Source organism: Boleophthalmus pectinirostris, unplaced genomic scaffold, assembly GCF_026225935.1.
Source record: "Boleophthalmus pectinirostris isolate CB_2022bp ecotype Guang Dong unplaced genomic scaffold, ASM2622593v1 HiC_scaffold_18, whole genome shotgun sequence".
Lineage (NCBI taxonomy): Eukaryota > Metazoa > Chordata > Actinopteri > Gobiiformes > Gobiidae > Boleophthalmus > Boleophthalmus pectinirostris.
Window position 1 is genome coordinate 4,565,991 of NW_026571133.1, and position 16,321 is coordinate 4,582,311.

General features: G+C 40.5%; 1 protein-coding gene across 1 annotated transcript in view; it reads left to right on the plus strand.

Moving 5' to 3' along the window:
• LOC110156003 (serine/threonine-protein kinase WNK1-like) overlaps positions 1-16,321 on the plus strand; it is a 323,906-nt gene that overhangs the window by 260,887 nt on the left and 46,698 nt on the right. Inside the window, exons 17-24 of the mRNA XM_055153838.1 lie at positions 1,017-1,066; positions 5,953-6,100; positions 7,658-7,774; positions 10,059-10,157; positions 10,259-10,310; positions 13,231-13,368; positions 13,681-13,889; positions 13,921-14,812. Of these exons, the coding sequence (XP_055009813.1) occupies positions 1,017-1,066; positions 5,953-6,100; positions 7,658-7,774; positions 10,059-10,157; positions 10,259-10,310; positions 13,231-13,368; positions 13,681-13,889; positions 13,921-14,812 (1,705 nt within the window). The remainder of the gene's footprint in view (positions 1-1,016; positions 1,067-5,952; positions 6,101-7,657; positions 7,775-10,058; positions 10,158-10,258; positions 10,311-13,230; positions 13,369-13,680; positions 13,890-13,920; positions 14,813-16,321) is intronic.

Below are 16,321 nucleotides of genomic sequence, written 5' to 3' on the forward strand. Positions count from 1 at the left end.
GTAGTAGTAGTAGTAGTAGTAGCAGTAGTAGTAGTAGTAGTAGCAGTAGTAGCAGTAGCAGCAGGTAGTAGTTATAATAGTAGTAGTAGCAGTAGTAGCAGTAGTAGCAGTAGCAGTTGTTGTAGTTGTAGTTGTAGTAGTAATTGTAGTAGTAATTGTAGTAGTAGCAGTAGCAGCAGGTAGTAGTTATAATAGTAGTAGTAGTAGTAGTAGTAGTAGCAGTAGCAGTAGTAGCAGTTGTAGCAGTTGTAGCAGTTGTAGCAGTTGTAGTTGTAGTAGTAATTGTAGTAGTAATTGTAGTAGTAGCAGTAGCAGCAGGTAGTAGTAGTAGTAGTAGTAGTAGCTGCAGGTAGTAGTAGGAGTAGTAGTTGTAGTAGTTGTAGTAGTAGTAGCAATAGCCGCAGGTAGTAGTAATAGCTGCAGGTAGTAGTAGTAGTAGTAGTAGTAGTAGTAGTTGTAGTTGTAGTTGTAGTAGTAGTAGCAGCAGGTAGTAGTAATAGTAGTTGTAGTTGTAGGAGTAGCTGCAGCAGGTGGTAGTAGTAGTAGTAGTAGTAGCAGTAGCAGTAGTAATATTCCAAATTTCACAATACTATATGCATCTCATGGTACAATTTTTATTGTAATATTTTGTGGAGGCAAAAGACAAATTTGTGATTATGACACTTTCCTTTGTCATAATCCAAATAATTAACATTTAAAAGTTCTTAATAACAGTTGTTTCATCATGTAGATTGGACTGGAACAAAGCAAAGGATCATGGTCTTTGTAGTTCTCTCTGTTTTTAGCTGTTGCTAACAGTGAATTTAAGCAGAGAAACTTGTAATTTGTAAAACTGGACACGTTGATTTACAATTATCTTACATTAGGGACTGGACAGTGTGTACTCCAGAAACAATGAAGTTGTGGGAAAGTACTGCAGTATTTGATAAACTGTACAATTATAAGTTTCATGCTCTGAACAGTTTTATAATTTACCTTTTTTTCTATTGTCTTTTTCCTTCCTTCAGCCTTTGGAGTTGTCTCAGGCTCAGCTTCTGCCCCCTCATCTCCAGGCGTCCATGGAAAGGTAATAAAACACAGAAAATCTTAATAAAAACACAAATCATAATTCAGATGTTTTTCTTTAAGTTTCTCAGTTGTAATAAAATATTCTCCCACTAACCCAAGTGTTGGTGGTTCTATTATTTATATATGTGTACTATATATTTAATGTCATATTTTTGAACAGTACTTGGTCGTGACACTTTGTTGTAGTAGCAGCAGTAGCAGTAGCAGTAGTTGGAGCAGTAGTAGTAATAGTAGCAGTAGTAGAAGTAGTAGCACTAGTAGTAGAAGTACCAGTTGGAGTGGTATTTGTACTCACCTCCCTTCTTCATTGCAGTGGTACCAGCAGTAGTAGTAGTAGTAGTAGTAGTAGTACCAGTAGTATCAGTAGCAGTAGTACTTGTACACACCCTTCTCTATCTCACTGCAGTGGTACCAGCAGTAGTAGTAGTATTAGTAGTAGTACCAGTAGCAGTAGTACTTGTCCTCACATCTCCCTGTCTCCCTGCAGTGTTATCAGCAGTAGTAGTAGTAGTAGTAGTAGTAGTAGTAGTAGTAGTAGTAGTAGTAGTAGTAGTAGTAGTAGTAGTAATAGTAGTAGTTGTAGTTGTCCTCATGTGTCTCTGTCTCCCTGCAGTGTTATCAGCAGCTGTAGTAGTAGTAATTGTAGCAGCAGCAGTAGTAGTAGTAGTAGTAGTAAAAGTAGTAGTAGTAGTATTAGTAGTAGCAGTATCAGTAGCAGTAACAGTAGCAGTAGTACTTGTCCTCACGTTTCCCTGTCCCCCTGCAGTGTTATCAGCAGTAGTAGTAGTAGTAGTAGTAGTAGTAGTCCTCATGTGTCTCTGTCTCCCTGCAGTGTTATCAACAGCTGTAGTGGTAGCAGTAGTAGTAGTAGTAGTAGTAGTAATAGTAGTAGTCGTAGTAGTAGCATTAGCAGTAGTAGTAGTAGCAGTAGTAGTAGTAGCAGTAGTAGTAGTAGCAGCAGCAATAGTAGTAGTAGTAGTAGTAGTACTTGTCGTCACGTTTCCCTGTCCCCCTGCAGTGTTATCAGCAGTAGTAGTAGTAGTAGTAGTAGTAGTAGTAGTAGTAGTAGTAGTAGTAGTTAGTAGTACTTGTCGTCACGTGTCCTTGTCTTCCTGCAGTGTTTACAGCTGTAGTAGTAGTAGTAGTAGTAGTAGTAGTAGTAGTAGTAGTAGTCATGTCTCTCTGTCTTCCTGCAGTGTTTACAGCTGTAGTAGTAGTAGTAGTAGTAGTAGTAGTAGTAGTAGTAGTAGTAGTAGTAGTAGTAGTAGTAGTAGTAGTAGTAGTAGTAGTAGTAGTAGTAGTAGTAGTAGTAGTAGTAGTAGTAGTAGTAGTAGTAGTAGTAGTAGTACTCATGTCTCTCTGTCTTCCTGCAGTGTTTACAGCTGTAGTAGTAGTAGTAGTAGTAGTAGTAGTAGTACTCATGTCTCTCTGTCTTCCTGCAGTGTTTACAGCTGTAGTAGTAGTAGTAGTAGTAGTAGTAGTAGTAGTACTCATGTCTCTCTCGCTGCAGTGTTTACAGCTGTAGTAGTAGTAGTAGTAGTAGTAGTAGTAGTAGTAGTAGTAGTAGTAGTAGTAGTAGTAGTAGTAGTAGTAGTAGTAGTAGTAGTAGTAGTAGTACTCATGTCTCTCTGTCTCCCTGCAGTGTTTTACAGCTGTAGTAGTAGTAGTAGTAGTAGTAGTAGTAGTACTCATGTCTCTCTGTCTTCCTGCAGTGTTTACAGCTGTAGTAGTAGTAGTAGTAGTAGTAGTAGTACTCATGTCTCTCTGTCTCCCTGCAGTGTTATCAGCAGCAGTAGTAGTAGTAGTAGTAGTAGTAGTAGTAGTAGTAGTAGTAGTAGTAGTACTCATGTCTCTCTGTCTTGCTGCAGTGTTTACAGCTGTAGTAGTAGTAGTAGTAGTAGTAGTAGTAGTAGTAGTACTCATGTCTCTCTGTCTCGCTGCAGTGTTATCAGCAGCAGTTGTAGTAGTAGTAGTAGTAGTAGTAGTAGTAGTAGTACTCATGTCTCTCTGTCTTCCTGCAGTGTTTACAGCTGTAGTAGTAGTAGTAGTAGTAGTAGTACTCATTTCTCTCTGTCTCGCTGCAGTGTTTACAGCTGTAGTAGTAGTAGTAGTAGTAGTAGTAGTAGTAGTAGTAGTAGTAGTAGTAGTAGTAGTCATGTCTCTCTGTCTTCCTGCAGTGTTTACAGCTGTAGTAGTAGTAGTAGTAGTAGTAGTACTCATGTCTCTCTGTCTTCCTGCAGTGTTTACAGCTGTAGTAGTAGTAGTAGTAGTAGTAGTAGTAGTAGTAGTAGTAGTAGTAGTAGTAGTAGTAGTAGTAGTAGTAGTAGTACTCATGTCTCTCTGTCTCGCTGCAGTGTTTACAGCTGTAGTAGTAGTAGTAGTAGTAGTAGTAGTAGTAGTAGTAGTAGTAGTAGTAGTAGTAGTAGTAGTAGTAGTAGTAGTACTCATGTCTGTCTTCCTGCAGTGTTTACAGCTGTAGTAGTAGTAGTAGTAGTAGTAGTAGTAGTAGTAGTAGTAGTACTCATGTCTCTCTGTCTTCCTGCAGTGTTTACAGCTGTAGTAGTAGTAGTAGTAGTAGTAGTAGTAGTAGTAGTAGTAGTAGTACTCATGTCTCTGTCTTCCTGCAGTGTTTACAGCTGTAGTAGTAGTAGTAGTAGTAGTAGTAGTAGTAGTAGTAGTAGTACTCATGTCTCTCTGTCTCGCTGCAGTGTTTACAGCTGTAGTAGTAGTAGTAGTAGTAGTAGTAGTAGTAGTAGTACTCATGTCTCTCTGTCTTCCTGCAGTGTTTACAGCTGTAGTAGTAGTAGTAGTAGTAGTAGTAGTAGTAGTAGTACTCATGTCTCTGTCTTCCTGCAGTGTTTACAGCTGTAGTAGTAGTAGTAGTAGTAGTAGTAGTAGTAGTAGTAGTACTCATGTCTCTCTGTCTCGCTGCAGTGTTTACAGCTGTAGTAGTAGTAGTAGTAGTAGTAGTAGTAGTAGTAGTAGTAGTAGTAGTACTCATGTCTCTCTGTCTCGCTGCAGTGTTTACAGCTGTAGTAGTAGTAGTAGTAGTAGTAGTAGTAGTACTCATGTCTCTCTGTCTTCCTGCAGTGTTTACAGCTGTAGTAGTAGTAGTAGTAGTAGTAGTAGTAGTACTCATGTCTCTCTGTCTTCCTGCAGTGTTTACAGCTGTAGTAGTAGTAGTAGTAGTAGTAGTAGTAGTAGTACTCATGTCTCTGTCTTCCTGCAGTGTTTACAGCTGTAGTAGTAGTAGTAGTAGTAGTAGTAGTAGTAGTACTCATGTCTCTCTGTCTCGCTGCAGTGTTTACAGCTGTAGTAGTAGTAGTAGTAGTAGTAGTAGTAGTACTCATGTCTCTCTGTCTTCCTGCAGTGTTTACAGCTGTAGTAGTAGTAGTAGTAGTAGTAGTAGTAGTACTCATGTCTCTGTCTTCCTGCAGTGTTTACAGCTGTAGTAGTAGTAGTAGTAGTAGTAGTAGTAGTAGTAGTAGTACTCATGTCTCTCTGTCTCGCTGCAGTGTTTACAGCTGTAGTAGTAGTGTAGTAGTAGTAGTAGTAGTAGTAGTAGTAGTAGTACTCATGTCTCTCTGTCTCGCTGCAGTGTTTACAGCTGTAGTAGTAGTAGTAGTAGTAGTAGTAGTAGTAGTAGTACTCATGTCTCTCTGTCTTCCTGCAGTGTTTACAGCTGTAGTAGTAGTAGTAGTAGTAGTAGTAGTAGTAGTAGTAGTACTCATGTCTCTCTGTCTCGCTGCAGTGTTATCAGCAGCAGTAGTAGTAGTAGTAGTAGTAGTAGTAGTAGTAGTAGTAGTAGTAGTAGTAGTAGTAGTACTCATGTCTCTGTCTTCCTGCAGTGTTTACAGCTGTAGTAGTAGTAGTAGTAGTAGTAGTAGTAGTAGTAGTAGTAGTAGTAGTACTCATGTGTCTGTCTCGCTGCAGTGTTATCAGCAGCAGTAGTAGTAGTAGTAGTAGTAGTAGTAGTAGTAGTAGTAGTAGTAGTAGTAGTACTCATGTCTCTCTGTCTCGCTGCAGTGTTTACAGCTGTAGTAGTAGTAGTAGTAGTAGTAGTAGTAGTAGTAGTAGTAGTACTCATGTCTTCTTCCTGCAGTGTTTACAGCTGTAGTAGTAGTAGTAGTAGTAGTAGTAGTAGTAGTAGTAGTAGTAGTAGTAGTAGTACTCATGTCTGTCTTCCTGCAGTGTTTACAGCTGTAGTAGTAGTAGTAGTAGTAGTAGTAGTAGTAGTAGTAGTAGTAGTAGTACTCATGTCTGTCTCCTGCAGTGTTTACAGCTGTAGTAGTAGTAGTAGTAGTAGTAGTAGTAGTAGTAGTAGTAGTAGTAGTAGTAGTAGTACTCATGTCTCTCTGTCTCGCTGCAGTGTTTACAGCTGTAGTAGTAGTAGTAGTAGTAGTAGTAGTAGTAGTAGTAGTAGTAGTAGTAGTAGTATGTCTCTGTCTCGCTGCAGTGTTTAAGCAGCTGTAGTAGTAGTAGTAGTAGTAGTAGTAGTAGTAGTAGTAGTAGTAGTAGTAGTACTCATGTCTGTCTTCCTGCAGTGTTTACAGCTGTAGTAGTAGTAGTAGTAGTAGTAGTAGTAGTAGTAGTAGTAGTAGTACTCATGTCTGTCTTCCTGCAGTGTTTACAGCTGTAGTAGTAGTAGTAGTAGTAGTAGTAGTAGTAGTAGTAGTAGTAGTAGTAGTAGTAGTACTCATGTCTCTCTGTCTCGCTGCAGTGTTTACAGCTGTAGTAGTAGTAGTAGTAGTAGTAGTAGTAGTAGTAGTAGTAGTACTCATGTCTCTCTGTCTCGCTGCAGTGTTTACAGCTGTAGTAGTAGTAGTAGTAGTAGTAGTAGTAGTAGTAGTAGTAGTAGTAGTACTCATGTCTGTCTTCCTGCAGTGGTCACTCGGAGGCGTCTGGCCTCAGCGATGGGAACGATGGAGGAGGACGTCATGAAGGTCGTTCCACCAAACGGCATCAGAGACGTTCTGTGCGCAGCAGGTCCCGACACGAGAAGTTCTCCAAAGCCAAACTCAACGTGCTCAGTGTAAATGAAACTTTTACAATCATTCTTTCAATTCTTATTATTGTACAGATCTTTTATTGAGAGTGGCACCTCTTTGAGAAATGATTGTCTCTGGAGCACAGTTATAGATAAGACTATGTGACCTTCTTTGTTACATCATTAAAGGGCAAATATTACACTATTTTCTGATCTGTTGTAATGTTGTTTCCTCATCACAAACATTCCTGGAGATGTGTTTTGTTTCATTCACACATGTTTAACACACAGACCTTGTATATTTAGGCTTAGTTTCACTCTGTTCTACCTTGTGATGTCATGTGATAATACAGGAAGAGCTCCACTGTGTTTTTAAACTCCGTACGTCTTCACTAACTGGAGGAGTTCAAGTATCTCGGGGTCTTGTTCACGAGTGAGGGGAGGATGGAGCGTGAGATTGACAGGTGGATCGGTGCAGCGTCGGCAGTGATGCGGTCGCTGTATCGGACCGTTGTGGTGAAGAGGAGCTGAGTCGAAAGGCAAAGATCTCAAATTACCATCACGAGCTTTGGGTAATGACCGAAAGGACGAGATCGCAGATACAAGCGGCCGAAATGAGTTTCCTCCGCGGGGTGGTTGGGCGCTCCCTTAGAGATATGGTGAGGAGTTCAGTCACATGGGAGGAGCTCGGAGTAGAGCCACTGCTCCTCCATGTCGAGAGGAAGTGGCTCAAGCATCTGTTCTGATGCCTCCTGGGCGTCTCCCTCGGGAGGTGTTCCGGGCATGTCCCATCGGGAGGAGGCCCCAGGGAAGACCCAGGACACGCCGGAGGGACTATGTCTCTGGGCTGGCCTGGGAACGCCTCGGGGTCCCCTCGGAGGAGCAGGAGGAAGTGTCTGGGGTGAAGAAAGTCTAGGAGTCCCTGCTTAGGCTGCTGCCCCCGCGACCCGGCACCAGATAAGCGGAAGAAAATGGATGGATGGATGGATGGACATCTTCACAAGATTCTCTTGGATGATTTAATCCTGGAATTGCCAATCACTGAACTAAAGGCTTAAAGGAGCTGTTAACTTGAAAACTACCACTACATGACATCACAAGGTGGAACAGAGCATTTTGAGCTTTGGAGATGTAGACAAAACAGAGCAACTGTTTTTTTGATGCGGTTACAGCATTATAACACGGCTTAAAGCTCACAAGGGTTAGTTTTGTGTCATTATAGGACCTTCACCGTAATTTCCGGACTGGTTGAGCTCACCTGAATATAAGACGCATCAACTAAATTTTAACTAAATTTTAAAGTTGTACATTTATAGGCCACACCTGAGTATGAGCCACAGGTGTCCACGTCTTTAAGAACGTTTTCAACATCTGGCATCTGCTTTTATCGCCTCTGGAAGCTTTTGTCGTCTTTTTGGATTGAGTCAGTTCGTCACTCTGCCGTCACCAAAGTCTCACCATCTGTTTCGAATGTTTCTAAATATGCCCTATTGTTTGTAATGACCTCTATAATAACCCAGTTTCTGTTGTGTATTTCCTGTGTGTTGTGTTGTTGGTTTTTTCCACACCGTCTCTCACACCGTATTCTGTTTCTCTCTGTAGATTTCTAACCGCGGGGACAGAGTGGCCGAGTGTCAGCTGGAGACTCACAACAGGAAGATGGTCACGTTCAGATTCGACCTGGACGGAGACAACCCGGAGGAGATCGCTCAGATTATGGTACGGAGTTATTTCATCTACCTAACCTAAAATAAAAATAAAAATAACTGAAGTAAGAGCATTGCATTCAGTTATTTACACTAAAGGTACTGCAATAGCATTTACATATTATTATGTAACGTGTAAATGTCAGATGTACTTGTGAGAACAGATTGAGATAAAAGAATATTTGTCCCACAATGAGGAAATTCCAGTGTTTATGTACAAGACGCAACTCATAATGTTCATCTTGTTTTGTTATAATAATACTGTTATAAACAAAATTAACATGTTTTTCCTTCCAGACTTAAACTACTGTGTGGAAATATGGGGGAATACTTATAAATAAATCAAATATTAATACAATTTTTCAACACTAAAAGAAGGTTGTTAGAATTATTAATCATGCAAATTACTATGCACCAACAAATCCTTTTTTTGTTACACTAAAAGTACTTAAATTTTTTGATCTTGTTGACCTGAGTACAGCCGTAGCGATGTACAAGTCTTTGTTTTACAAGTCTCAAGTAAGTCTCAAGTCGTTGACCTCATTCCCAAGTCGAGTCTCGAGTCACTGGCCCATAAGTCCGAGTCAAGTCCAAGTCGTCTGCTTTGAGCTTCAAGTCATTTCAAGTCTTTAAACCAAAGTACCAAATATAGCTTAGGTTTTTACAATTCATATGAATTTTAAGATAAATTATACTTATAAAGTTATAGTATTTTTATATATGAGTATTTTTGTTTATATATGAGTATATAAGAGTTTTCCTTTTTAAATGTCTTAACAAGATCTTAGTGTGAATCATTACAGTCAGAACAAAAATAATTCAGATTTAAAAGTGCAGATTGCAAAAATCTAAGCTATATTTGGTACTTTGGTTTAAAGACTTGAAATGACTTGAAGCTCAATGCAGATGATTTGGACTTGACTTATGGGACAGTGACTCGAGATTCGACTCGGACTTGCCAGACTTGACTCGGACTTGAGGTCAAAGACTTGAGACTTACTTGAGACTTGCAAAACAAATACTTGATCCCACCTGTGGTAGTAGCTGTACCAGTACCAGTGTCCAACAAAATATAATTTGCTTCCCAAGTCACAGGCCTCAAGTCCGAGTCAAGTCCCAAGTCTCTGACCTTTAAGTCCAAGCTGAGTCTTAGGCCTTAGTCAGTTTTGTCAAGTCTCAAATGCTAAAAATAGTGACTCAAGTCCGACTTGAGCCCAAGTCACGACTAACAAGTCCCCACCTCTGTGTACAAGTCTTATCATCATCTGCTTCGTCCTTGTTTACAGGAGTTATTTGAGCAGAAAGAGTCTTTATAACTTTAGAGGAACAGGTATTTAAAAAAAAAAAATGAAGATAAGAACTAAGAAAAAAAGTGATTGTATTTCTTTTCTGGTATATGGAATAACCTGAGTGATGATTTTAAAAAGTCTAACACTGTAGAAGCCTTTAAAAAAAGAGTATAAAGTGTTATGTTTTGAAAGATATAGTTCTCTTTTGTTTGTTTTAATTAATATTTTGTCTCTTATATATACAGTAAGTCGTAAATGTTAACTTACTGTTCAAACACTTTTTTTTTTTTTTTTTTGGGAATTCTGTCATTGTTTAAAAGCGTTTGGCTTTATAAGTACTTTTTACTTCAGCCTAAACCCTTTCGGTCATGATCTAAGGGATTGTAGTCTATGTTTTGTTTTGTTTTGTTTTGTTTTGTAGTGCTGCAAAATTACCGAAATAAAACTACCACTACTACTAAAAAATTATAATAATAATAATAATAAACTATAACATAAGAATTATTATACTTGAAAAATCATGTGTAGTAGTTGCACATGAATATTTAGCAGTCAGTTTGGCAATGAAAATATGATTATGAAGAGACCTTTTATGCAAAATCGACCTTAATGAGATTCGACCGTGTTATAATGTTGTAATGTTCTCTCGTCATTTGCTGACTCAGTTGTATTTTGATTGACCCATGCAAAACGAAAACACACTCTGCCTGCTCTGGTGAAATGTCGCCGTAAAGAAGCAGTTTTGAACAGGAAGTCAATGGTCACGTTTGTGTTTTTAGCTTAATATTGTGGTTTGCAATGAGCAAAATGTGAAATGGTGATTCACGTACGTTAAAGTTCAATGACTTTAAATCTAAATCTCGTCAAAACAACTCAAAACTAGTTAAACATTCTGAAATCATGGATGAAAACAAGCATAATATGTCTTCTTTAAGTAGAATAAATGCATACAGATCACCTCAGGTCTTTTCTTTGACTGATATTAAACGTTTTGTTGGTGTTTCTCAGGTGGAGAGTGAGTTCATCCTGGAGAGTGAGAGAGACTCGTTCATTGAGCAGATCAGAGAAGTGATCCAAAACGCCGACAAGAAAGACCCAAACTCTCAGGTAAATGTCACGAGAAACACAGTGTAATAACTTTAAATATATATAGTGTGAAAAGTGTATTCTTAACTTCACTCTTCACTCACTAAACTGTGGCTCTGCAGATGACCGGGGACATGGAGCAGCAGGTTCCAGCGATATCTGAACCATTACAGGGTAAGTATAATCTTGTTTAACCTGAATGTAAAATCTGCCTCATATAATATCCGCAAAAAGTATAAAAGTGTTAAGTGAATCCAAACTCAATAGAGCTTTTTCACAACGGCCGGAAGCGTCGCGATGTAGTGTAAATGTCACTTACGTTAAAGCGTTTTTATGACAAAATGTCTGTGGAAATGTCTCGCGTATTTTCCACCAGCTTCATAAATCTGCCCCATCAACAAATCTTCATCCAACAAGGTCGGTTGTCTCCAAAACCAAAATGAAAAAACAGATAACGATTCGTTTTTTCAGTTTTTCGATTTTGTGTTTAAATGAAGAATGGAAAAAACGGATTACGGTCGTTTTCAGTTTACGTGACTTCTGTGACTGCGATGCCGGACTTTTGCGCTGCATACGGACTGAACCAGGACTGATCCAGGTTCAGGACCACACCGGGACCAGACTGGGACCAGATCGGGACCAGACCAGAGCGAGACTGAGACCGGGACCACACCGAAACCAGACCGGGACCAGACCAGGACTAGACCAAGACTGAGATCAGAACTGAAACCGAGACCAGACCGAGACTGAGACCAGACCGAGACCAGAGTGGGACTGAGACCGAGACCAGGCCAGGACCAGACCGGGATCAGACTGGGACCAGACCGGGACCAGACGCAGAGGCTCAGAGCCCACGGCAGGGCCGGAGCTCGAAGCTGAGGCTTGAACCCTGCGGAGGCTCGGAGTCCCAGCTCGGAGTCCGGTCTGGTCCCGGTCTGGTCCCGGTCTGGTCCCAGATCCGTGTTTTTTCCATTCTTCATTTAAACACAAAATCGAAAACTGAAAAAATGAATTGTTACCCTTTTTTTCATTTGGGTTTGGAGACAAATAAAGAAAAAAAATGTTGTTTTTTTGTTTTCTTATTTTTGGTTTTATATTGAAAAACGAATGAACGAATGATACACAGATTAATTACTCCTGACTCCAAAACTAACACTATGGTCATGAATAAAACATAAGTAACTTGTGAACTCAGACTGATTCTACAATTAAAATAAAAAATCGATTTCATGATGTCGATATTTGCATAGACAGAGAGATTTGTGCAGTTTAAATGTTAGACATGTAATCTATGAACATCTGCAGCATTTAAACTGCACAAATCTCTCTGTCTATGCAAATATCGACATCATGAAATCGATTTTTAATTTTAATTGTAGAATCAGTCTGAGTTCACAAGTTACTTTTGTTTTATTCATGACCACAATGTTAGTTTTGGTCAGGAGTAGTTCACTAATGTGTCGTTGTTCGTCTTTACATTTTCATTTTTCTTACCTTGATAGTTGTGGATAAATTCTTCATGGACAGAATGTTTATCCTTTGTCGACCTTGTTGGATGAAGATTTGGTGATGGGGCAGATTTATGAAGCTGGTGGAAAATACACGAGACATTTCCACAGATATTTTCCCATAGAAAAGCATTAACTGGGAGTGACGTTTACCTACTTTGCGGCACTTCCGGCCATTGTGAAAAAGGTCTATAAGTCAATTTAATAAGTCATATTTTCCCCATTACATCATGTCCTGATTGTAATATTCTGTTATATAAAAAAGACAGAGCAAAATGTGAATATAGTAAGTTTGTGGACTCAATCTCCAACAAAAGACAATTTGAAAATAGGTGAAATTTATCCTTCCAGTAGTTATTTCAGTAGAAGTAAAAGTAGAAGTAGAAAAAGCAGTAGTAGTAGTAGTAGTAGTAGTAGTAGTAGTAGTAGTAGTAGTAGTAGTAGTAGTAGTAGTAGTAACAGTAGTAACAGTAGTAGTAGTAACAGTAGTAGTAGTAACAGTAGTAGTAGCCAGAGGTGGGGACTTGCAAGTTGGACTCGAGTCAGACTTGAGTCACTATTTTTAGGACTTGAGACTTGACTTGATAAAATGGACTAAGACTTGGGACTCGACTTGGACTTGAGGGTCAGTGACTTGGGACTTGACTCGGACTTGAGAAGCACTTTTAAATATGAATTCTTTCTATTCTGACCGTAATGGTTCACACTAAGATCTTGTCAAGACATTTAAAAAAGAAAAATGTACATTTCTACAACTCTTATATACTTATACAAATACTCATACATAAATATACCTTGACTTTTTAAGTACAATTTACTTTAAAATTCATATAAATTGCAAAAATCTAACCTATATTTGATACTTTGGTTTAAAGACTTGAAATTACTTTAAGCTCAAAGCAGACGACTTGGACTTGACTTGGACTTATGCGCCAGTGCCTCGAGACTCGACTTGGACTTGCCTGTATTTGGCTTGGGACTTGACTTGGAGTTGGGACTTGAGACTTGCAAAACAATGACTTGGTCCCACCTCTGGTAGTAGCTGTACCAGTACAACTAGTAGTACTATTTGTAGTATCAGTACCAATGTGTAACAAAATATAACTTAAAAGAAGGTGGATTTTATGGTTGGATATCTCTTAAAAACAAGTTTATATTAGGGGTGGGACTTGATAAAAAAAAAATAAATATAATTAATTAATCTCAATTAATCACATAACAATATTTGCCCCAAAAGCAACATTTATTTTATGTAAATGAATTTCAGTGGACGACTTCATCAAATAATAAAGACAGATATGACTCTTAAACTCAAGCTCTTTTAAAGGGACAGTCTGGAATTTTGGACATAGGACCTCATTTCGTAGTGAGTCGGAGTTTTGGAGACGTGTGGAGACACTTTTTTAAAATATTCCATCCAGTCTTTGTATTTGCAGGTCACTGGTCAATGGTCATAATTATCCTGCCACTAAAAACAGTCTCATCCACTCCACAAAACACCCGAAACAAACTATTATTACACCAGACTGTCCATGTAAATGTCTGACGAATGAAGTATAACATCTGTATTTGTGTATTTCCCTCAGACACTCCCCCCAGCGCCAGTACTCAGGTGGTCCACTCTGCCGGGAGGAGGTTCATCGTGAGTCCGGTCCCTGAGGCCAGACTGAGGGAGTCCGTGTCCAGCCCCTCCTCCTCTGCACCTGCCACACCTGCCGATACAGGTACGACTCACAGCGACATGTTTATCCTGAAGGTGGAGTTCAGTTAATAGAAAGTGCCTTAATGTCGTCCACACAACAGCACTCGTGGATTTTTTTCTTTGCGGGCTGAAAAAAATTTGCGTCCACTCTTTCTCCACTCTGGAACCCGTTCTCAAAAAACACAGTTTTTGTCCACCTGAAACGCCGGCTCCATGTGAACGAAAGGCCAAAATACAATACAAACTTCTCAGTTTTCACCAAAAAACGTTGTCGTGTGGACAGCCCCTGAATAACATCTACTCTGTGTTTCTTCTTTAGTTCCTCCAGCGTCAGTGACCGCTCCTCCTCCTGCTCCGGCTGTGGGCCTGTCCCAGTCGGCCGGAACTGTCAGCCTCCAGCAGGCCTTCACCGAACTCCGACAGACTACTCAACTGGACACTGGCCCCAGCACTGCTCCTGCTTCCATCCACTCACCCGTCCCTCCTCTCCAGCTCCCTAACTACCGCCGCCGCCGCCACCAGCTCCCCCGCACCTGCCCCAGTACCCCCCACGAGTAGCCCCACTACGTCCTTGGTTCCCCCTGTTACTCAAGAGCTCGAGATAATTATCCCAAACTCTCCGGCTTCTGCTGTACCTGCGATTTGCCTCAGTCCGCCTTGCACCTCTTCTCCGCCTGTCACTATACTAAGCCAGCAGATTCTCCAAGCCGTAACCCAACCAGAAGTCCCAAATTTACCCCAGATGCCCTCTCAAATCTTACCGCAAATCGCAGCTATCAGTACATCCGTAGCACCGATCCCCGTTACGACTTTACCGCCGGTCCAGCTCACGTCGCCGCCAATTGTTCAAAGTATTCCCGCAGTAACGTCTCCTCCGCCTTCCACAATGCCCAGTGATGTAGGTTTCGATACCACCTCCGCAGCTCTTCCCGTGTTACCGCCGACAATAGCCCCGAGCACCGGTACTGCCCAGGCCCCTCTCCTGGCTACGACGGCGAGCCCGATCCCCGCCTCTTCGATCGGGCAAGTGAGCTCCAGCGTCGCCCCGTTAGTCCAGCCCACCCTGATACACTCCCAGCCGCAAACGGTGGCGCTGCCGGGGCAAACCCACGCGCACTGCGGAGAGTGTGAACCCAGAACCGAGGTCCCGGCGGATCCGCAAGGAAAACCGGACGACATCCAAGCGCTCGAGAAGAAGCTGCGCTCGCTCTTCATGGATCTGGGAGGAGTCGGGTCTCCTCAGGGGGATTTGGTCGGGGCCGATTCGGTTTTCAGTCCGTCTACACCCGGGACGTCCACTCCTCTCGCGCCAGGGTTTATGTCCACCCTGCCCACCACCATTCACAGCGGGCAGGTGGCCAGTACCCCCCAGCCCCCGTCCAGTCTGGCTCTGGGGCAGATGGGGGCGAGTACGCAGAGCCAGGGGGGTCCCGGGACTCCCATCAGCGCCGCGCCTCCTCCGACTGGTACGTACATGCTGGTTTGGTTTCTATGTTTTGGTTTTTGGTTTGATCAAGATGAACAATTTGGCAAAAAATATAAAGAAAGAAAAGGAAATTAATAGCAAAAATGACATTAGGGATGCAAGATGTATCAAATCAGTCAAATCCAAATCATAATTTGATGGTTGCAATCAAAAGGACTGCCGTTATTTAAGTCCTTTGCAAACCACAAAATATCTGTTATTCTGTCTAAAAGCTGCTTACCCTGTATTTTAGACTTCAACAAACATGTTCTGAAATGCATTGGATTCTTGTATTACCGTATTTTTTGGACTATAAGTCGCTCTGGAGTATAAGTCACACCAGCCAAAAAATGCGTAAAGAAGAAGAACAAAAACATATACGTCGCACTTTTTGGGGGAACAGACAAACACATTTCATCTTGAAAGTCAAGTTCTAGTAATAACAGTAGAACAGAGAACAACAGACTGTTAACGTCACATATGAACAGTTCTTCAGATAAACTATAACATAAACAACAGAACAGAACAAGTTTAACAAACTCTCCATCTCACTCCAAATCACTAAATCCACTGAATTCTTCATCCTCGGTGTCACTTCAGAACAACTCCGCGACCTCCGGAGGTAAACAGACACCGCTTCCTCTTCTGTGTCGCTATCATCAGACTCAGCATCAGTTCCAGTTAGAATTATTCCTGCCTTTCTGAATCCCGACAGGATGGTTTTGGTTTTATTTATGTTTATGGTCAGTGATACAGAAGTAATGGTGCGATCGACTGATATGATACCAGACAGGACAGAGGCTCTTTCTCTTTCTTCTACAGCCAACACACGTAGTAGTAGTGTGCAGCGTGTGAAGTGACAGTGGTACAGGAGCACACAAGCCTAGAGCCTCTCGTGACTGTCAGTGTGAAAATTTTAACAAAGAAATCACACCGAAGTATAAGTCGTAGGACCACCCAAACCATGAAAAAAAGTACAACTTATAGTCCAAAAAATACGGTAGTTTATCAGTTCAAATTTCAGTTTTCTCTCAAATGTTAATGCTCATGGACATGTTTAATATGAACTCTCGAACAGAACTGCAAAGTTTGTGGAAAAAAAATTGCAATTTGATATTTTATTAATTGTTCAGCTCTGTCTTAATTATAAAAAGCAAAGTCAAGGGAAAAATCCTAAAGAAACAAGTATGGAAGTGTAGATGTGTCAGAAGTTTTGAATAATTGAAAAAAAAAATGCATTAACATGTGATAGGTGGGTATGATTTTACATTACTTTTCAGCATCTTTAATTCAGACTGACAAAATTCAAGTTGAGAAATTCAGATTGGAAAAAAAAATCAAGTTGCCAAATTCAGATAAAAAAAAAAATTCAAGTTGAGAAATTCAGATTTTTTTTTTTTAATCTGAATTTGGCAACTTGAATTTTGTCAGTCTGAATTAAAGATACTGAAAAGTAATGTAAAATCATACCCACCTATCACATGCTTATGCGTTTTTCCAGTTATTTCCA